The sequence below is a fragment of the Acanthamoeba castellanii genome (genome assembly GCF_000313135.1).
Source record: "Acanthamoeba castellanii str. Neff unplaced genomic scaffold scf7180000084724, whole genome shotgun sequence".
NCBI classification, from domain to species: Eukaryota; Discosea; order Longamoebia; family Acanthamoebidae; genus Acanthamoeba; species Acanthamoeba castellanii.
The window spans coordinates 229692-250512 of NW_004457611.1; the positions used below are offsets into that span (position 1 = coordinate 229692).

Below are 20821 nucleotides of genomic sequence, written 5' to 3' on the forward strand. Positions count from 1 at the left end.
ATTATTTATTGGGGTCGGTGGGGTCCCCTCACGTGTCGCTGGCGTAACAGCACACGTAACTGAGTCATCACATCACAATAACACATAAGTGTGTTCTGTACTCGAGTTCCAGCACATTATCTAACCTTGTCGCGCACCATCTCCGTCTGCACGCAACCAGTGACATCGCGGGACTGTTTCACGGCAGCTCCAATGCTGCACGTGAGCCGATGAGATGGTGGAAAGCTGTGTGCGCGTGTGTGTGCTTGCCACGTCCGCAACCGCGGACGCTTGGGCGCCGCAGCAAAAGAATGTTTGGTATAGGGCGCCATAGTTTGGTAGGCGATGAACTACATTCCTAACCGGTCCGAACTCGCCGCCAGGCGCAGAAAGGGGCAGGCTTCTGCCCCTTCTTGCTGCCCGTCCTTTTCTTTTTTTGTAGGCCGTTTTGTCTCCGCATGTAGAGCACAAATACACACCTTTATCATCATCGTGAGCACCACCAGCAGCAGCAATGGCCACGGCAGTCAGCGTGGAGGGCAGCACCTTCACGCTCCTCATTGACAACTACGACTCCTACACCTTCAACCTGTTTCAGTACTTGGCCGAGGTCAACGGCCGCCCGCCCTGCGTCATCCGCAACGACCAGCTCACATGGGAGGCCCTGCAGGCCGTCCTGCCTCACTTCCACAACGTCGTCATTAGGTAAGGAGCCCGCACTCCAACATCTAACGTGAAGGCAAGCTTCTCAACCTCTCACCTTACGCCTGGTGCACTTTCCTGCCCCCCTTCTTCAGCCCCGGTCCTGGCGTGCCGTCCAACAGTGCAGGTGCGCATCTTGATCTTGCGCCAAAAATCAGGTGTTGGAATGACGAATCTTTTGCGATTTGTTGTTGGTGCAGATTTCGGCGTGTGTGAACAGCTGCTGCGTGAGGCCGAGTTGCCCGTCCTCGGCGTTTGCCTGGGCCACCAAGGCCTTGCCCACGTGTCCGGCGCCGAGGTACCATGGGCTCCTCCCCCCATCAATGGCACCCCTTTCTTTTCCTCACAGGCCAGAGAGCGATCGTTCAGGTGGTGCGGGCGCCTCGTGTGGCGCATGGGGTGGTGAGTCAAGTGCAGCACACCAACGATCCACTGTTCCAGGGCGTGCCCCTCTCCTTCAAGGTACGCGTACTAGCCACATTGCGCCATCCATCTACGCACACGCGCGCGCTGATCTTGTTTGGACCTAAACGCGCGCGCGCTTATCATCTGGTGCAGGTGGTGCGCTATCACTCATGGACGGTCTCAGACGCGCCCGCGTTCGGTCAGCACCTGGAGTGCATCGCGCGCTCCGTTGACGACGGGTACCCTCCACTTGTCCACTCACTGTCTGTTATAACAGCGGTAGAGCTGTGCACGTGCCGGCGCACCCATTGGGACTGGCTCACCCATGACTTGGTGCAGGTTGGTGATGGCGATCAGGCACAAGGCGCGGCCCATGTGGGGCGTGCAGTTCCATCCGGAGTCTGTCTGCACCGAACACGGCAAGACCATCCTCCGGAACTTCCGCGACCTAAGCCGGCGGCATCGCGCACACGTGCCTGCAGCCGGTGCCCCTCCTCTCTCCACCCCGACTTACCTCGTGCCGCCTTCCCGGTATGCTGCCGCCCACCACGAATGCATCTGCCTGCCTGGCCGTGTTATCAGGGCACTTGGCCACGACCTTGGCCCGGCTGCTAACACCGGTGGCCGCCCTCCCAGACCGATTCAAGAGAATGCATTCCCATACCGCCTGAGGTGGCGGCGATTGGCCACCGACGCGCCTAGCCACGAGGTATATACCGCCTTTGCGCGCAGCTCGACATTTCTTCACACGAGCGCGTGGTGTCATTTGGCTAACGTCGTCGCCTTTTCGGGAATCATCAAACGCTTGTTGTGGCGCCAGGTCTTCTGCAAGCTGTTCGCGGACAGCCCAAAGTGCTTCTGGTTGGATTCCTCTCGCACCGATTCCCAGGCGTGCAGGTGAGCCCTGCTCTAGTCCCCATGTGGTGCTGTGCAAAGCTTGCTTGTTATGGGTGCCTCTGTGTCTCACCTCCTCTCTGTGCGCGGTGCGCGTTTTCATATGTGCCGTGCGTGCGGTCAGGTACTCGTACATGGGTTCGTGTGACGGCCCACATGCCTTCTACACATCGTATTCCCTGGCTCAGAGGGAGGTCACCACGTGGAAGCGACGAGGAGGCCAGGTCCAGCAACGCGCATACCGACTGGCAGCCGACCAGTCCTTCTTTGACGTTGTCGACCGCAAACTCGCCAAGCGCAAGTGTCCCATCGGTACTCCACACGCCACCGGTGGTGGGGTACCCATGCCGGCGGTACCCGACTTACTGAAGGCGCCATTTATTTGTGACGCGCGCGCGCGCGTGCAGACAAAGACTTGCCATTCGATTTTGTGGGCGGGTTCGTGGGCTACTTTGGTTACGAGATGAAGCACGAGGCTGGGGCCTTTCCCGATCTCCCCTCCACAGCTCAAGTATGCGCCCCCCCTTCTCCCTCGCTCTCTTTTGCGGCCAGCCAACCCCCTCACGACCTGTCCTTCCCGCCGCGTGCAGGCAGACGCGCCCGATGCTGCGTTCGTCTTTGCCGATCGGGTGGTGGCGTTTGACCACGTCGCCCGCAGCGTGTATGTGATGTGCCTTGGCAAAGAGGCCCGCGGCACTGGCGAAGAAGGAGGGGCAGAGGAGCGGGCCAGCCGGGAATGGTTCGCCCAGGTCGAGCAGTCCTTGGCGTCGGACCCGAGCGCCGCCACGAGCCCTCGCCACACGTCTCCGTCTGTCCAGGACAACGCGGAGCAGCAGCCGCCCGTGCCCTTTGCATTGCAGCGGCCCTACGAACAGTACAAGGGTGCGTTGCGTTGGCTCCCTCCCTTTATATATATATATATATATATATTATCTCATCTCAATAATGCTGCGCCGGCCACGCGCTCACCCTTTGGCACCCCTTGGCGGTTTGATGTCAGACGACATCCGGGCGTGTCTTGAGGAAATCGGCAGAGGGGACAGCTACGAGCTCTGCCTCACCAACAAGATCACCACCCCCTTGAGGTTCGTCTGCTGCTGCTGGTGGTGGCTGGTGGCTGGTGGTGGAGATGAACTATCCTACGTATCCTACATCGGGCGGGCTCTGACCCCATGCAATGACCACAGGCCCGATCCGCTGGGGCTGTACCTGCGGCTGCGGGAATCCAACCCGGCGCCCTTCGCCTCGTTCCTGCGGCTCGAGGAGGACCTCCACATCCTGTCGTCGTCCCCGGAGAAGTTCCTCAGCGTCGACAATGCTCGTACGACCATTCCCCTCCTCCCTCCTCCCTCCTCCCTTTTTTTTTCTCTCAAGGGCCCAGCACCAACCACTCCCGCCTCTGTTTTTCTTTTCTTTTCTTTTCTTTTCTTGCTTACGCTGATGGCTCCCAGGTACGGTGGAGTGCAAGCCCATCAAGGGCACCACGCCTCGCGGGCGCACCCCCGAAGAAGACGAAGCTCTCAAGGCCCACCTGCAGTCCAACCCCAAGGTACAGTGTGCGCGCAGGGCACTTTTTTGGCCCCGCCCTACTGATCTAAGGCTGCAACGCTGTCGGTTCTGGTGTGTGTGTGGGGGGGGTAAAAAAAGGACTTCTCGGAGAACCTCATGATCGTGGACCTGATCCGAAACGACATGGGGCGAGTGTGCGAGATCAACAGTGTCCACGTGCCCTACCTCATGCACGTCGAGTCCTACGCCACTGGTGCGCTTTCCTCCTCCTCCTCCTTCGCCACCACCTGCAGTTGATTGGTTGTGGCTCCTTCGATTGTTTTGTGGCGTCCTAACCGTGTGATTGGCATGGCGCCCCGGGTAGTCCACCAGTTGGTGAGCACGGTGCGAGGTCAATTGCGTCCCGGGCTGAGTGCGCTCGACAGCATCCGCCACAGCTTCCCTCCAGGCACCGTGTTCACCTTCGTTGCAGCGCGCACCAATAATAATAATAATAACGATAATAACGATAATAATAATGAGACTTGGCCTCATCCAGCGCGCACCCTGTGGCGTGTTCGCAGGGTCCATGACGGGGGCGCCCAAGCTGCGGAGCATGGACATCCTCAACCGCCTGGAAAAGGCCCCACGCGGTACGCGCGGCTGCGGCCAACACGAGCGAGGGGCGTGGAGAGCTCACACTTTGCTTGCCCGGCGGCGGCGGTGGCGTGTTATCTGCAGGCGTGTACTCTGGCGTGCTGGGCTATCTCTCGGCGGCGGGCTCGGCCTCGTTCAATGTCGTCATCCGCACCGCTGTCATCGGACCCCAAGGTGAGACGTCTTTTGCCTCCTCTCTCTCTCTTTCTCAGCTGCTGCATTTCTTGATATATCTAAACCGACCTGTGCGCGCGCGCGAGATCTATAGGCACCAGCATCGGGTGTGGCGGAGCGGTGGTGGCCGATTCGGATGTGGAAGGCGAGTTCGACGAGATGTTGCTCAAGGCCCACCGCCTCATCACCACCATTTGCGACGCCGCGGTACGACGCAACTTTCCGCACTACTACCTACCACTATCTACCAATCAATCGACACCTCGCGCGGAGCAGTGGTGTGGTATATGGCCACTTGAAACTAATCTCGAGAGGCAGGGCCACCGCAAGGACGGGCTGGCCATAGCGGGAGTGCCGCCGGAGAAGCTCCTCTCCCCTCCCCCCGCTCCCGCTCCCGAGCCTCCGTTCTCCGGGGCGGCGGCGTTCCTCCGGTCTCTCTCGCCTCGGGGCATGGACTTGGGGGTGGGCCGCATCCGCTCCTTCCTCGCCTCGTTGGGCGAACCTCAAAACCAAGGTGCGCGCTCGCTCGCTCTCTCTCTCTCTCACTCACACACACACGCACACACACGCACACACAACACACACACTCTTCTCTTACCTTCGTTCTCCTCCTCCTCGGTCTGTTCCGTCTCTCGTCACTGTGCACAGTGCGGACGATCCACGTGACGGGTACCAACGGGAAGGGCAGCGTGTGCGCCTTCCTCACGGCCATATGGCGGTACGTGGGCGGGGCGGCGGCGACGGCGACGACGACGGGAGAAAAACCGCTCAAGGTGGGCCGGTTCACGTCGCCGCATCTCGTGGATTGGCGCGAGAGCATCACCGTCGACGAGCGCATGATCAGCGAGTCCGACTTTGACGCCGTGCTCCACACCATCAGCGCGCAGATGAAGCACACCGCTATCCCCCTGACCCAGGTACATATACTCACGCTCCCACTCAATTAAAAAACGATCTCTCTCCTCTGTCCACTACACGACATATATATATTGATAAACGCGTGGTCGTCTCGTATCGTTGTTCTCGTTGTTGCCATCAGTTTGAAGCTTTGACGGCGGCGGCCTATCTCCACTTCCACCAGCAGCGCGTCGACGTTGCCATCATCGAAGTCGGTACGCCTTCATGACGCTCCCTCCCGTCCGTGTACACTGCCAACCTCCTCCACCTCCTCCTCCCGTCCGTTGAACCAAAAACCACGCAGGATTGGGCGGAGCGAACGACGCCACGAACGTGATCGACCGGCCGCTGGCTGCCGTGCTCACCTCCATCTCCCTCGTACGTGGGTGGACCCACCCTTCACTTGCCGGCCAAGTGAAGCCCACACGCGCGGCCATTCATTCGTTCATTCATTCATTTTTGCTCTTTTCTTTGCTCACGCGGAGCGATGCAATCCATTGGTGCAGGACCACGTTGAGATACTGGGCAACAGCGTGGAGGCCATCGCGCGGGAGAAGAGCGGCATCATCAAGCGGGGCCGGCCCACCATCGTCTCCGCCCTCATCCCGCCACCCGCCCTCGCCGTCATCGAGGAGACCGCCCGCGCCCTCGGATCCCCGCTCCACCTCGTCCGCCCCGCCACCTGGGACACCCCTCGCCAACCCGACCGCGACGCCGAGGAGGACGCCGCCCTCTTTGTCGGTTCGACCCGCCGCCGCCGCCAGCAGCAGCAGCGCCTCTTACCAGTAGCGTGTGTGCCATTTTTTCGATGACGCATGTGTGCAGATGAAGCGGGCAGGACCTACCGGTATCGGCTGCGGCTCAACGGAGAGCACCAGCTGACCAACTCGGCCCTCGCCATCGCCACGGTGCGGCTCCTCTGTGATGAGGACGCCGACGGCCAGCCGGCCTGGCACGCACGTATATGCCCCTACACCCCCCTCCCCCCAACTTCGAATCCAGCAACGTTGCCATCATCACCAGCTACACCAATCATCACCATCACCATCACCACCAGCTGCATCTACTACTACTACGTCCCCCCTAACAGGCTTGCATGATGAATGGTGATGCGTTGGTGCAGCGGTTGACGAGGAGCGTCTGGCGCGAGGCGTCGGCGTGTGCGCTGGCCCGGGCGCGTCCAGTGGCTGTGTCATGGCAACCGGCGCATTCTGCTCGATGGCTCCCACAACGCCGAAGGCGGCGCGCAGCTGCGGCGCTATGTGGACTACGCCGTACGGCGCCTGCGTGCCGCGGAGGAGGAGCGGGCGGCGCTGCTGCCGGTCAAGCGCCGGCTGCGGGTGCATTGGGTGGTGGGCATGCTGGGCCACAAGGACCACTCGGCCTACCTCCGCTCCATTCTCGTGCCGCCTCATCATCATCACCATCACCAGCAGCAGCAGCAGCAACAACACGGAGGAGGCCATGATGTCTCGGAGGCGATCAGCTTCGTTGAAGTGCGGCCCAACGTAGATTGGCTAAAGCCCTTCCCGCCCGCCCAGCTCCAGGTATGCTTCTTCTCATCTAATTTTCTGTTGTTCTCGCGTGCGTGGCCTGACGGTCGCTGTCTATGGATCCACAGGAGTTGGCGCGGGAGGTGGTGGTGATGGCCCAAGGGAGGGGACGCGCCTCGACCTCGGCGGGATGCAGGTGGTCCCATCGCTGGATCACGTGCTCGGCCAGATCGACGCCCGGGAAGCCACGGTACTCGCCACACTCGCACAACCTTTCGCCCAGAGCCGAACGAACTGACTCTGTTGCCCCCCCCCAAACGCTCGGGCAGGGAGAGGCGGTGCTGAACGTGGTGGTGGCCTGCGGTTCGCTCCACCTGTGCGGCAACGTGCTGGCCGCCGCTCCGCCGTTCGACCTGCTCGAGACCCTCCGGTGGGAGCCGCCCGGCACGTTCGTGCTGCTCGAGCACCACCTGGAGCGCCTCGCGCGGGCGCTGCTCCACTTTGACTTCTGCCCCGACCCCGAAGCTGCCGCCCTGCTCGTGGCTCGCGTGCGCGACCAACTCCACGCCATCGTCGCGCGCGAGAAGTGGGCCGAGCAGCAGCAGCAGCAGCAGCCATCGGTACGTCGCGTGCGCGTGCTCGTCGGCGCCGACGAACGGATCGAGGTGCAGAGCGTGGAGATCGACTCGTCGCCCATCGTCACCGACCTGGCCTTCCTCCGCGGCCTTTCGCCGACCACGTCATCGACCACGCCCAGCACCACCACCACCACAATCTCTACGTTGGCTCCGCGCACCACCGCGGTGAAGGTGAGGGCGGCTCGGGCGCCGGTGCTGCGGGACGACCCGTTCCTGCGGTGGAAGACCACACACCGCGAGGCCTATGCGCGCGCCCTCCGCGACGTGCGCTCGGCCGAGGCAGCCGCCCACGCGACTGAGGTGGCGGACGACGTCGTCCTCTACAACCAGTGGGGCCAGGTCACGGAGACCACCATCGCCAACATCGCCATCGTGCGGCCCCGCAAGATGATGCCGACGAGGAGGACGAACCCGAGCGAGGAGGAAGAGATGGAGGTGGTGACGCCGCCAGTGGCGTGCGGCCTGCTCGAGGGGACGATGCGGCGGGCGCTGGTGGCGGGTGGGTGGATGGTGGAGGCGCCCATCACCCTCGAAGACCTCGGGAGCGCGCAGGAGATCCTCCTCTTCAACTCGGTGCGAGGCGTCTACCGCGCCCAGCTCCTCCCGCCCCCTTGACCCCCTCTCGCCATGGACGAGAGAGCCGCCGCCTATCTCTCTCTCTCTCTCTCTCTCTCTATCTATATTGAGATATAGATAGAGGAGAGATACAGATAATATAGTCTTGGTTCTTGTTGCCTGCACACTCGCTCGACTCGTCACACGCACACGCACACACACATACGTGTGTGTGCGTGGCGTGGCGTGTCGTGTGTGTGTGTGCATTTGGCTCCCTTTCGAGCAATAATAATGCTTCAGACGTCCCGATAACCGGCCTTCTTCACAATTTCCTTTCTTCCCCTACTTTTCTTTGTTGGCAGGTTTTCGTTAACAGATTGATTATCCACAACAAGATGTCGAAGCAGCAGCTCAAGCTGTCCCACGTCCTCGACGACTTGTGCAGGTGTGGTGCCGCTCCTTATCTTATCTCCTTATCTTTTGCCGCTCCTCGCTCCTGGTCACACCACCAACCCTCCAACCTTTATTGTTGCGTTTGTGGTGGGGGGGGGATGTTGGCGTGCTGCTGCTGCTGCTGCTGCTCAGCCGGTTCATCATCAACCTGCCGGAGGAGGAGCTGCATTCGTTCGAGCGGATATGCTTCCAGATAGAGGCCGCCCACTGGTTCTACGAAGACTTCTACCGCGAGCACGACCCCAAGCTCCCGCCCGCCTCCCTCAAACTCTTCGCCCGCCAGAGTTCGCCCGCCTCCTCTCGCGCGTGTTGTGTGCGTGTGCGCGTTGTGTGCGTGTGGGGGAGGCGTGTGTTCTGTTCGTGCTCACTCTTTTCCCATTCCCGTTGGCATGCGGTGTGTGCGGTGTGTGTTGTGTGTGTGTGTGTGTGTGACGGGGCAGTGTTCGAGCATTGTGCGCTGCTGCGTCCGTATCTGGCGGAGCACTCGATCGACGAGATCTTTGCGTCGTTCACGCACTACAAGACGCGGGTGCCGGTGTGCGGGGCCATCCTGCTCAACACGGCCCTCGACAAGTGCCTGCTGGTCAAGGGCTGGCACTCGCGCTCCAGCTGGGGCTTCCCCAAGGGCAAGATCAACAAAGACGAGCCCGAGCTCGAATGCGCCAAGCGCGAGGTACCTTCAAACTCGCCACCTTAACTACCTCCTCCATGCGGTGCCACAGCCACCGCCGCCTTACGCTCGCGCGTGCCTCGAATTCCTTAAATAACGTTGGAGCTGGTGCGGGGCAGGTCTATGAGGAGACGGGCTTCCAGATTCCGGACGGGCTCATCACCGAAGAGGACTACATCGAATTCACCAAGAACGAACAGCGGGTGCGTGCCGTGCGCTCAGGCCGGATGATGGGTTCCTGCATTTCCAATCACTGTCTACATCCATTCACACGCGTGTAATTTGTGCACACACACACACACACACACAACACACACACACAACACACATCCGTATCGCGTGTGCGTGCGCAGGTGCGGCTGTACATCCGTCCCCTACGTGTCCGAGAACCACCCCCTTTGCCTCCCCGCACCCGCAAGGAGATCAGCGTACTCCCCCCCCCATCGTGCTGGCGGCGGCGGCGGCGGCGATGTGTTGATGATGGCGATGATGGCGCCGCTTGTTGCTGAAGATAGTGTGTGGTCCGGGTGGCAGAAAATCAAATGGCACCTGATCAAGGAGCTGCCCTCGTACAACTCCAAGCAGACCCCCGGTACGCCTGCACACTTCACCACTGCCCGAACCCCCCCCCCACAAGGCATATGGAGCGTGATTGGCTGCGTGTGGTCGTGTGGTCGTGTGTCGAGTGCGATGCTGCTGCTGCTGCTGCTGCTGTTGACGGATGGGGTGCAGGGGTGCGCAAGACGGAGAACTTCTTCATGGTGTCGCCCGTGGTGGGCCGCCTCAAGAAGTGGATCCAGGTCCGCCGCCAACGCGACAAGCGCATCCCCGGCGCTGCTCTCGCCGCCGCCGCCGCCGCCACCAGCACCTCCTCCGCCTCCAGCGTTCACCCTCCGCCCGGCCTCACCGCCGCCAGCTCCGATGGTACGCGCCCTTTTGCCGTAGCGTGTGCGTGTGCGTGTGGTCACTCCGCGGATGATCTCACACTGCACTCATTCACTCGCGGGTGGCGGCGGCGGGGGCGGCGGTGCAGTGGCCCCCAGGCGTGTGCTGCTGCGCAACACGCCGCCGGGCGTGGCGGGGCCTGCTCAGCCCGGGCAAGGGGGAGAGGCCAAGCCCAGGGAGAGCCGTGCCGGTGCTATCTTGAACGACCGACGGCGCGGCTCCGGCGGCGCGGCTGCAACCGGCGGTGGCGAGGGCGCGGCGTACAATGATGATAGACGCCACGAGGAGGAGGAAGAGGAGGATGCATACCACCACGGCGGGGCGCAGGGGCGGAAGAAGGCGCCCAACCCGCTCCTCACCTTCCAGTTCGACGTGGCGGCCATCCTGCGGCACCTGCCCCCGGCCCTCTGAACCTGCCATCGCCGCCGCACCTCCACCACTGCTGTACATGCCATTCCCCCCCCCCAAATAATGAAAGGACTACGCCCACGCCACCTTTGTCAGGTGCCTGGTCAACATTGTCGCCATTGCGTTGCTGGTGCAGCAAGCACAGGTGGATGCGTGCCATCTCTACCCCGCATGCTGTCTGCAGGTAGGTTGGGCCATCTGAGAGCTCAACAAGGCTTTCCCTTAAACGCAGGAATCGATGCGCACGAGTTCATGGCGCTCAAGGGCCTCATGTGGGCGAGAGGATATGCTCACTACTACAACGTCGCGACGTCCCCGACCACATGGTCACGCCCCAAATCAAGGAAATCGTGCAAGACATCTTTGCCGAGATCGCCCGCCACCCGGACATAATGTGCTTCTTCAAGCGATTCTGAGCCCACCGTGCCTCTTACCCTCACGCATGTATGTGGGAGCACGACACGGCAATATATGTCCTACACTCGCCTTCGCGGGTCACTGTCATCGCGCACGTAGGAGTAGTAGTGGTCGTATCCCACCTTGCCGTCGCTGCTGCCGCCACCGGGCTGTCGTCGTCGGTCGCCGTTGGCGGCCGCCACAGCTTCATCGATGTGCTGCGCGATGTAATTGGTGAAGTCCTCCACCTCCACCTCGTCGGCCGCCGCCTGTTCCCAGAGGGCCGGCGCTCGGACGTTGATCGAGTCGCCGTCGTTGCTGGAGAGCATGTAGTTGAGCTTGGCCGACACCACCAGGCTCAAGAAGTATCTAATCAGATATCAGACATCAGACATCGGTAACTAACTAACGAACTAACGAACTAAAATATGATGCCGGGACGATGTACTTCTCCTTGAGCTGGTCGATCTGAGCGGCCCATTTTCGCTTTTCTTCGTCGTATCGGCGTCGTTGCTCGAGGAGCTCCTCGTTCAGGATTTCCTGGGCCTGCTTCCGTTCCTCGTTCTGCTGTTCGCTCAGCTCCAGCTGCGCCTCAAGCGCCGTCACCCGCTGGCTCAGATCCTGCCCCGCACGATGAATGCCGCCATCGCACACCGTCAACATGGCACAACCGTACCATCGCGCGCACGCGCACACACGCCATCACCGCACACACAGATGAGACTGCGTACGGTGAGTAGGTCGGTTTTCTTGTTGTCCTTTTTGCGCTTGAGGAGCTTGGACATCTGCCGCCCCATCCCGCCCTTGCCGTCTTGGTTCTACACACACACACACACACACACACACACACACACACACACACACACACACAAACGGGAGTTGATGTTGGTTGAGTTATGGGATTGGGGCGGCTCATATCATGTGTACTCGAGGGTGGTCGTCATGATGGTGCACGTACCTTATCGCTTCCGACCACATCTTCCTCGTCGCCCTCGATACCCTGCAAAGTGCCAGCCGTCGTACACGGTGAGCATCCGGAAAACGACACAAGAAGAACGAAGAACGAAGAACAAGAAGAACGAAGAACGAAGAACGAAGAACGAAGAACGAAGAACGAAGAACGAAGAACGAAGAACGAAGCAGACCTTAGATTCGGACTCATCGGAGGAGTCGTCGCCACTCTTGCCGTTAGCCGTCGGGGTTGCCGCGTACGGGTTCTGGCGTCGTGGCGATGCCGACCCAGTGCCATGCGCGGCTGCAGACGCCGACCCCACCGACGACGACGATGATGCCGATGATGATGATGGCAGACCTCCAGCTCCAGAGTTGGTCGAACCAACCTCCCTCGGGCTGCTCAGATCCTCTGCGAGCGCCGGTTGACGTGAGATGTGACAAAAAAAGAAGAAAAAAGGCGGCGATGGGAGGCGGCGTACTTGTGGGCAGCTGCGCGGCGGCTTGCACAGGGCTGCCCGCACCTCCTCCCGACCTCGGTGACAAACTAGTAACCCAACACGCATGCCTAGGTGAGTTGTGTCGTGTGTCGTGTGTGTCGTGTGTGTCGTGTGAGGAGGCAGAGGTGCACATACTGCGTGTTGTCGGCGGAGGCAAGGCCGGAGGTGAGGGCAGCAATGTCGGTGTGCATGGAAGAGAAGCTCAGCTGCGGATCGGCCATCACCATCGTCACTGGTCGCTTTCGCGGTGCTGGCGGCTCCTCCTCCATGTTAAGGCTGTGTGTACACCACCACCGCGCATAATGAGTACACACGGCACTCCCAGCGAAATGGTTAGCGAGAGCGTCGTACTTGGGGTACATGACGGTCATGCGTCGCAGGGCTCGTTCGGACTTTTGTGCCTCGAGGCTGGACGACAGCGAATCGAGGAGCGGTCGCGTCGAGTTGGTGGCCATCCCGTGGTAGCTGTTGATGGTCTCCATCCATCTCGTTTGCTCTGTGCACGTTGGCGCGGGAGAGCGTCAGCTTTGATGAAAGTGCAATGCGTGCGTGTTCTGCGTGTTTGGTGGTGCGTGGTCTGGCGTGTGCGATGCGTGCGTGTTCTGCGTGCCTGTTTCAGAGGCTGCCTGGAGGGTGTAGTCGCGGCCGAAGGTGGTCTGGATGACGAAAATGTACTTCTTGCTGCCCTCCTTGCCCTCCGTCTTGGCCAGCAACTTGGTGCAGTCCTCCATCTTGACATGGCCGATCTCCTGCCAGGCATTATTCACGAATAGGCACAAGATAAATAAAATAACAAGCTACCGTCACAAAATAAGTAAAGAAAAGGGGAAAAGAAGGTGGTTGTGGTACGGGGCTGTAGGGCGAGCGCGAGTAGGTCAGCTTGCCATCAACCAGCACAAACCTGGTCGAACAAAAAATGGTTAAAAATAAAATAAAAAGATGGAATGATTTACAATACGGCAGGAGGGCACCATCGCTTCTTGAAGCTACGGATGAGGCCCTTTGCGCCCTGCTTCAGCAGGAAACCCTCCAGAAAGGATTCCTACAGAGAGAAAGAAGGATTAAATTAGTGGATAAATATAAGCAAAGGTCGAAAGAGGACAGGAAGAACCGTGGGGTTGAACGTTTGGCGCTTCATCGTACTCGTTTCCCTTTCCTTCGATCCGATCTTGTTGATAATTAATTATGTTTTCTTGATGTTTTCTTCTCGGGCTCTGAATTTCCTGACCAGAAGCGAAGTGAGACAAGAGGGAAGACAAACAGATGAAAATAGGGCGCACCTCTGCTCCAGATCTCGTCACAACTTCCCTCTATCGCCGCAATGGGCGCCACACTGGGTGCTTCCTGCCAACAGATCAAATCAACCTCACATAGACAAGTAGCACTCAGCTCGAGAGTAGAACAGGAAAAAACAAATTCAAGTAGCGACTCAAGATGAGCCAACACGAGCAGAAGGACGAAAAGAAGGCCAAGGGTGGTGGCGACGGCCACCTGAGCCTGGTGGTGCTGGGTGCGTCTGGGGACCTCGCCAAAAAGATGGTGTTCCCCGCGCTCTTTGCACTCTACAAGCAGGACCTCCTGCCCAAGTCGCTCGTCGTCGTGGGCCACGCTCGCTCCGAGCTCGACGATGCCGAGTTCAAGAAGAAGATCAGCGAGAAGTTCAGCATCGACGAAGACAACAAGGATGCAGAGGAGAAGAAGCGAAAAGAGGTATATGTGCTTCCCATCCTCTACGCAAAAGCTCATTGCAATGACACCACCGTGCACGAGGCAGTTCCTGGACAGGTGCGTGTACCACCGGGGCAAGTACGACGAGGCCGAGTCGTTTGCCGATCTCGACAAGCTGCTCCAGGAGTACGAGGAGAAGGCGGGCGACGGCGCCAACCGGTTGTTCTACCTCGCAATCCCGCCCTCCGTCTACGCCGATGCGGCCAAGGCCATTCGCGGTACATCTCACCAACACAAGCTGCCGTCGTTGCTTTGATTACTCTCGAGAGGCTTGGAGAGCTGGTGTTTACTTGCCAGCGCACTACTCTCTCTGATGATCTCGCGATCTGCAGAAAAGGGGCTGAGCAAGAAGGGCTGGAATCGCTTCGTGCTGGAGAAGCCGTTCGGACGCGATGCCGAGTCCTCGGCCGAGCTGAGCCGTAAGCTGAGCAAGGTACGCGTAACAACATTAATGTAGCACCATATGCTGCATTCCCAACTTTGGACGATGATTCTGACACACGACACACACACGACACACACACGACACGAATCGATTTCGTGCAGCTTTTCGACGAGGAGGAGGTTTATAGGATCGATCACTACCTCGGCAAGGAGATGGTGCAGAACCTGCTCGTGCTTCGGTTTGCCAACGAGGTCTTCGAGCCCGGTATGTTTATCCGCCGACGCAGCGGCATTCTTTCCTCTCTCGCTTCCGCACTAAGGTCTCTCATCTGCCCCTGTGCGCTCTCTCCCCAATCACTATATTGCAGTGTGGAACAAGGACCACATCGCCAACGTGCGCATCACCCTCGAGGAGGACTTTGGCGCGGAAGGCCGGGGCGGTTACTTCGACGAGGTGCCCCCCCCACCGGTCCGCCCTATTAGGTGCAGAAAGAAGAGAGCGTAACACTCACACGCGGCGATGATGACACTCGGCTTCAGTTTGGAATCATCAGGGACGTCATGCAGAACCACTTGATCCAGGTGCTCGCCCTGGTGGCCATGGAACCTCCCAAGTCGCTTGGCGCCTCCGACATTCAGTACACGCCTTTCCCTCTAGGAAGCTCTTCTTGGTGGATCTTCAGTCAATGGCACTGACTGGCGTGTGCGATGGTGCGTGTGCGTTGTGTGCAGGGATGCCAAGACTAAGGTCCTGAAGAGCATCGCGCCCATCAAGCCTGACGACATTCTCATCGGCCAGTACACCGCCTCCGACGACCAAGGCGAGAAGAAGAAGGGCTACACCGACGACCCGTCCATTCCCAACAAGCATTCCCTCACCCCCACTTTCGCCGTGACCGAGCTCCGCGTTAACAACGACAGGTGCGCCTCAGGGTCGTGTGTGTCGTGTATCGTGTGTTTACAATGTTGGCGCACAGTCTTAACTCTCTTCTTGCTAATTCTTTTAGGTGGGAAGGCACGCCGTTCATCATCAAAAGCGGCAAGGCGCTCAACGACCACAAGTCAGGTGCGCCTCGCCTTTCTCATTCTCGTCCGTACTTTGGAGTAGCGGACCGCATACTTGGCTAACGGTGGAACAACTGTGTGCGAGCACATGTAGAGGTCCGCATCCAGTTCAAGCCGTCCAAGCTCAAGGACCTCTTTGACGAGGACCTGCCCCCCAACGAGCTGGTGCTCCGGGTGCAGCCCAACGAAGCCGTCTACCTCAAGATGCTCACCAAGAAGCCCGGTTCGTGCGCGCTCTTCGCCTTTTGCCCTCTTTGCGCGGGTAGAATGCGGGACTGACTTTACCGCTCGACCAGGGTTGACGGAGGAGCAAGCCCTGATCGAGCTGGACCTGACGTACAAGTCGCGCTTTGCGGCTGAGGGCAAGGCGCCGCGGATCCCGGGCGCGTACGAGCGCCTGGTGCTCGATGTGATCAAGGGTACGCCTCAAGCACCATTTTACATCGCCTCCAAATGGGCCAATGAAAAAAGTCAACTACCGTTGTTAGCTGCTGATGAGCTGCAACCTGTTTGCGTGTACGTGTGTGTTGTCGGCAGGCGACCACCGGCTTTTCGTGCGAGACGACGAGCTTGCTGCCGGTACGTCACGCTCGTCACCTCGGCCACGCACTTGGCCTGGCACCACTTACCGTGTGCAATGTGTGCGTGTGTGCTTCCACCAGCGTGGGACATCTTTACGCCAATCTTGCATCATCTCGAAGACCAGAAGGTGGAGCCCATCCCCTACGCCTACGGCTCGCGTGGACCTGCAGAGGTACCCACCGCCCAGTACCACACCACGGATCTCTCTTCTGTGTCGGCGTCGCCTTGCGCTCATCGCGTACGCTCTCGCGCTCCTAGGCGGACGAGTTCATCCGAGCGCGCGGCTTCCGACTGACGCCGGGCTACCAGTGGCCCAAGACTTCTGCCTTGTGAGAGTGAGCTACGGAAAAGACACCACAAGAATGGGCCACCAACCACCAACTCTCTCTTCCCCTCTCTTCCCCTCAACCGTGTCGCGCCCGCCGCGGGGGGCACGAACTCTGGCCGCGGTCAACAAATGCCAGCCAATGAGGGCGGGTTGGCGTTTATGTTCTTTTTTGGGAATGTAAGCCGCTTATTGGCCACGAGTGTGGAACACAGGAAGATGTCGGGGAGAGATGGCGTTGCTGCTCTATAATGGGTCCTCGGCCGTTCCTCTGCACGCTCAGGGCGCCAATTGGCGTCTCTTCATGACCTTAGTAGTACGCCATCTCTCTCGCCTCGCGGAGTCTTTAGTGGTCCGATCTCGCAGCACCCATTTGACCCACCACCTCCAGCCTTGCACAACGTCCCAACCCCCTTTGCTTTCTCCTCTTTCTCTTCTTCCTCACAAGCTGGGCCTTCTCGTCCACATATCACTCTGGTACTGGTACGAGAACATCGCAAGCAAATAACTTCAAGAGATGGAGATGCAAGACGCTATGGCCTTCCTATCTGCCCTGCAGATCTTTCATCAGTCTGGTTCATCACACCTGGTTCGCTCTCTCTCTTTATGTTTTATTTGTTTCGCTTGCCCACGGCTTCGCCCTTCGCCCGACTTCGCCTTCTGCTCCTTTGATTCGGTGGTGCCTTTGGGTTCGGGAGTGTCGCAAGGCACCAGCGCCTTGTTGTCCACCGTAATTTTACCACTTGATCCCCCCGAGAGATCTTCTGGGTTACCTCGGTCATCAAAGGACCAATGGCCAGCCCCCTCTTTCTTTGGTTGGCGGATCAAGTGCACCCCGGGTGTGTGCTCATCTTCTTCTTCTTCTTCATTACCTTCAGGACTCCTCCTCGCCGCAGCCGCCGCACTTGGTGGCCCTCCCTCCGGCCACGATCGTGAATCGCCATCGGCCCCACCAGCCTCTGCCCCACCACCAGGTCGACCAGGACGTCAACCAGCTGCTGCTGCTCTCGGCCGTTCACTACCCGGGCGCCCTCCACCTGAGCGTGCCCTTCCCGCCCTTCGGCCTTCCATCACGAGCCTCGCCCACGCCCGCCGCATTCGCTCCGGCCACGCCGACGCCGACGACGACTAAGGCCGCGCCCCCCGGGTCCCCGCACGAATCGCAGGCGACGGCCAAGCGTAGCCGGCGGCGGGTGTCGATGACGACATCGTCGGCTTCTCGGATGTCTTCCCCGACCACCAGCCACACCAAGATGGACATCAACTTCCTGACCACGCCCACTGAATGCCACGACCACAGCTTCGAATTCGGCGGCGCGGTCGTGGAATGGTCTTCCCCGCTCTCGTCGCCCCGCGGGTCGCCTCGCTCGGGCCGCACTCGCTCCTGCGGCGAAGAGTCGCCCCTGCCCCCGTCGCCGCCGCCAGCGGGCCGAGCCGACCGCCACCATCACCCTGGTGGTGGTGGCCACCAGGCGGGGAATCGGGTGGTGCAGCTGGCGGCGGAGGAGGTCAAGGAGCGGTGGCGGGAGAGGGAGGAGTCCATGGTCTCCCTCAAGCACACTCACAAGGCCATCGCCGCCAACCGCCAGGCCCAGCAGAACCAGAACCAGAAGAGGCGGCGGAAGGACCAACCGACCAGCAGCAGCAGCAGCAGCAGCTCGCAGGAAGACGAAGAAGATGAGAGCGACGGAGGCCACGACGCGGCCGGCGGCAGCAGGGAGCCGCGGGTGATGACAGGCCGCACGTGCATGCACTGCGGCATCACCTCTACGCCGGAGTGGCGCACCGGACCCGACGGCAAGGGCACCCTCTGCAACGCGTACGCGCCCACCATCCCCATCTCACCAGGCGTTGGTCTGACTGTTGGCACTCACATCATGTCCGCACCATCACGATCAATCCCTTCATCATCACCGATGGCGTCATCACGGCAGGTGCGGGCTGCGGTACCGCAAGTTCGTGCGTGCGGAGGAGAAGAGGGGCGTCGTGATCGCCTTCCCCGCCATGCCCGCCCTCGCCAAGCCGCGCAAGCGACGACGCCTGGCCCAGCAGCAGCAGCAGACGTCTGATGAGGCCGACGGTGGCGGTGAGAGTGTCCTGATGGACACGACCCGCACCAGGACGAAGCAAGACAACCGCGACCAGGCCCACAAGAAGAAGAAGAAGCGAAAGGCGACGGCCAGCTGACTCCTCCTGTGGGCGACTTCACGTACCACATTTAAAATGGCCAGTGCAAAGCTGCTTATTTGGCGACGTCTTGTTTTTTCTTCAGAAGAGCCAATTTTAGGTACAAAAACAACGAAGGCCCCAGCAGAAAAATATTAAAAGAATAAAAAGAAAAGACAGAAGAAAATATCATGGAGGGGACGGCAGCGAGTAGCACAGGCGTGCGTCGCGTGGCCAGGTTGGCGCACCACCTTCACGAGCAGCATCTCGGCGCAGTCATACGACTGGCACCGCATGGGGTGGCAGCCGACGCACCATCGACCACCAGCGTGGTCCTGGTCGAGCGGCAGGGCTCCTCGGGTGTCGTCATTGTACGCATGAACCGCCCCACCGCCCTCAACGCCCTCGGCACCCAGGCACGCCTCCCACAATTTTGTGCCCATGCGAGTAGCGCCACGTCGTACCCCAATGTTGCTCATGCTGGGCCATTGGGGGGGGGGACAGTTGGTGCGGGAGGTGATGGCGACGCTGAAGGCGCTGGACAGGGACTCGTCGGTGCGTTGCATCGTCCTCACCGGCAGCGACCGAGCCTTCGCTGGTACGCGAGTAGCTCCTGTCTTACCACGACCTGTCTTCACCGACACTTACCCTCCCTGTTGTGTCGTGCCGTGTGTGTGTGTCGCGTGTGCGGTGTGTCATGTCCCAGCTGGAGCCGATATCAAGGAGATGAGCACGAAGACGATGGTCGAAATGAGCCACCCCGACCACTTCATCAACGTCATCGGTCAGGCCGCCCTCCTTAAGAAGCCGCGTACGACGCCTCTCTCGCCCCTCAGTCCACACGAGCGGACGCACGCACACACTCACGCGCGATCTCTTCTGCGGTCCAGTCGTGGGCGCTGTAAACGGTTACGCGTTGGGTGGCGGCTGCGAGCTGGCCATGATGTGCGACATCCTCATCGCCGGTACTATCTCAGCCCCAACCCGCGAGTCACTACACACACACACACACACACGACACATACACGTGGGCATGTACTACTGAATGCCGACGATATCGTCCCCAGGGGAGAACGCTCAGTTCGGGCAGCCCGAGGTCAAGGTCGGGACCATTCCGGGCATCGGCGGAACCCAGCGCCTCACTCGCGCCATCGGCAAGTCCAAGGCCATGGTTTTTCCCTCCCTCATTTCTTTTTTTCTCTCCTTTCCATCGCTTCTCGCCGCGCTCACCCCGGTGTGTTGTGTGTGCATTGTGGAATTCCAAAACAATGTATGAACCTGGTGTGGATGCTGCGCAGGAGATGGTGCTCACCGGTAAGAACATCAGCGCTGCGGAGGCCGAGCGTATGGGCCTCGTCAGCCGCGTGGTGCCGGTCGACAAGACCCTCGCCACCGCCATAGAAGTCGCGCAGACCATCGCCGGTACGTTGCGTGTTGCGTGTTGCGTGTTGCGTGTTGCGTGTTGCGTGTTGCCTCAACGGAGACGTGGGGTGATGACTCTGCGCAGGTCACTCGATGCCGATCGTGGAGATGGCGAAGGACTGCGTGAATCGTGCCTACGAGAGCTCCCTGACCGAGGGAATCAACTACGAGCGCCACCTGTTCTACGCCTCCTTTGCCACCGTACTGTGCCCCTTCCCAGTGCAGTCGCGCACGCCACTCACGCCACACACGACACAACGCACGACCGCAGGAGGACCAGAAAGAGGGCATGAAAGCGTTCGCCGAGAAGCGGAAGGCCTCGTGGCACGACAAATAAACCATAAGTATGCTGTTGTGGTCACTTACTGGCTGCTCCTTTTGGCCAGCCCTTAACTGGGCGAGCAAAACATGTTGTCCTTTAAACGTTCATGCTCACACTACTCGTCGATGTCTTCGTCCTGGCTGGACAGGATGACCATGTGGAAGTTGTAGGCCTGGGCGATGTCATCGTAGGGCAGCAGGAAGCCGAAGAGGCAGTGCAGCGTGTCGGCGTCCAGTGGCGTGTGCCACTTCTCCCGCAGCTCCGCAAGCCGCTCCACCTGGACGATGGGGAGGCGACGAAAACCACGCACCATCACCCACGTGAGTGCTGTGTTCCATATGTGCGTGTGCGAATCTTGAGCGGCGGTGCGTGTCGCGGAGGAGGCGCACCTCGGGTATGGTGATCTCGTCTTCGTAGGGGCAAAAGGTGCTCTGTGTTTCGCCGTGTGTCACCTGGAATTCTTCGCCTGTGGTGCGGTGGGCGGTGGCGTGTGAGACACGCAGACAAAGAATGACGGGGACAGGAAAGAACCCTCAATCTGAAAAGAGATCTGGTACTGCGACCAGCAGTACACATTGTCGCCGTATTGGTGCCTGCCTGCGGACATGACACACGAAGACAC

General features: G+C 60.1%; 9 protein-coding genes across 9 annotated transcripts; 6 read left to right on the top strand and 3 right to left on the bottom strand.

Annotated features, from left to right (window-relative positions):
• Window positions 1-493: 493 nt before the first annotated feature.
• ACA1_158480 (glutamine amidotransferase, putative) lies at window positions 494-4813 on the top strand (the record flags this gene model as incomplete). The annotated part of the gene is made up of 18 exons (XM_004348481.1): window positions 494-684; window positions 777-808; window positions 882-979; window positions 1036-1143; window positions 1240-1325; window positions 1426-1571; window positions 1907-1983; window positions 2169-2292; window positions 2388-2491; window positions 2571-2862; window positions 2981-3065; window positions 3168-3301; window positions 3432-3529; window positions 3628-3742; window positions 4053-4121; window positions 4210-4299; window positions 4418-4506; window positions 4618-4813. Coding segments are annotated over 18 exons (2134 nt in total), but the record flags the coding sequence as incomplete, so codon positions are not given.
• Window positions 4814-4949: 136 nt separating this feature from the next.
• ACA1_158490 (bifunctional protein FolC subfamily protein) lies at window positions 4950-7942 on the top strand (the record flags this gene model as incomplete). The annotated part of the gene is made up of 10 exons (XM_004348482.1): window positions 4950-5216; window positions 5339-5411; window positions 5501-5574; window positions 5703-5937; window positions 6022-6156; window positions 6320-6354; window positions 6381-6599; window positions 6630-6743; window positions 6856-6939; window positions 7019-7942. Coding segments are annotated over 10 exons (2160 nt in total), but the record flags the coding sequence as incomplete, so codon positions are not given.
• A 335-nt stretch (window positions 7943-8277) lies between these two features.
• Window positions 8278-10361, top strand: ACA1_158500 (hydrolase nudix family protein; the record flags this gene model as incomplete). The annotated part of the gene is made up of 8 exons (XM_004348483.1): window positions 8278-8327; window positions 8468-8619; window positions 8776-9008; window positions 9125-9208; window positions 9359-9433; window positions 9540-9597; window positions 9738-9929; window positions 10039-10361. 8 exons carry the CDS (start codon window positions 8278-8280, stop codon window positions 10359-10361), a joined length of 1167 nt encoding a protein of 388 aa, XP_004348533.1.
• Window positions 10362-10834: 473 nt separating this feature from the next.
• ACA1_158510 (uncharacterized protein) lies at window positions 10835-12687 on the bottom strand (the record flags this gene model as incomplete). The annotated part of the gene is made up of 7 exons (XM_004348484.1): window positions 10835-11123; window positions 11203-11375; window positions 11486-11572; window positions 11713-11754; window positions 11967-12117; window positions 12341-12481; window positions 12557-12687. 7 exons carry the CDS (start codon window positions 12685-12687, stop codon window positions 10835-10837), a joined length of 1014 nt encoding a protein of 337 aa, XP_004348534.1.
• A 39-nt stretch (window positions 12688-12726) lies between these two features.
• Window positions 12727-13343, bottom strand: ACA1_158520 (PH domain containing protein; the record flags this gene model as incomplete). Its single annotated transcript, XM_004348485.1, has 4 exons — window positions 12727-12954; window positions 13055-13106; window positions 13177-13247; window positions 13317-13343. 4 exons carry the CDS (start codon window positions 13341-13343, stop codon window positions 12727-12729), a joined length of 378 nt encoding a protein of 125 aa, XP_004348535.1.
• A 296-nt stretch (window positions 13344-13639) lies between these two features.
• Window positions 13640-16297, top strand: ACA1_158530 (glucose6-phosphate dehydrogenase, C-terminal domain containing protein; the record flags this gene model as incomplete). The annotated part of the gene is made up of 13 exons (XM_004348486.1): window positions 13640-13915; window positions 13980-14151; window positions 14266-14366; window positions 14480-14582; window positions 14686-14771; window positions 14807-14955; window positions 15050-15238; window positions 15325-15383; window positions 15573-15605; window positions 15679-15801; window positions 15920-15961; window positions 16045-16136; window positions 16223-16297. 13 exons carry the CDS (start codon window positions 13640-13642, stop codon window positions 16295-16297), a joined length of 1500 nt encoding a protein of 499 aa, XP_004348536.1.
• Window positions 16298-17081: 784 nt separating this feature from the next.
• On the top strand, window positions 17082-18476 carry ACA1_158540 (GATA zinc finger domain containing protein; the record flags this gene model as incomplete). The annotated part of the gene is made up of 3 exons (XM_004348487.1): window positions 17082-17117; window positions 17168-18108; window positions 18224-18476. 3 exons carry the CDS (start codon window positions 17082-17084, stop codon window positions 18474-18476), a joined length of 1230 nt encoding a protein of 409 aa, XP_004348537.1.
• A 170-nt stretch (window positions 18477-18646) lies between these two features.
• ACA1_158550 (enoyl-CoA hydratase, putative) lies at window positions 18647-20214 on the top strand (the record flags this gene model as incomplete). The annotated part of the gene is made up of 8 exons (XM_004348488.1): window positions 18647-18826; window positions 18960-19053; window positions 19162-19266; window positions 19346-19420; window positions 19523-19626; window positions 19754-19877; window positions 19963-20096; window positions 20149-20214. 8 exons carry the CDS (start codon window positions 18647-18649, stop codon window positions 20212-20214), a joined length of 882 nt encoding a protein of 293 aa, XP_004348538.1.
• Window positions 20215-20314: 100 nt separating this feature from the next.
• ACA1_158560 (uncharacterized protein) lies at window positions 20315-20806 on the bottom strand (the record flags this gene model as incomplete). Its single annotated transcript, XM_004348489.1, has 3 exons — window positions 20315-20476; window positions 20589-20665; window positions 20731-20806. 3 exons carry the CDS (start codon window positions 20804-20806, stop codon window positions 20315-20317), a joined length of 315 nt encoding a protein of 104 aa, XP_004348539.1.
• Between the last annotated feature and the right edge of the window lie 15 nt (window positions 20807-20821).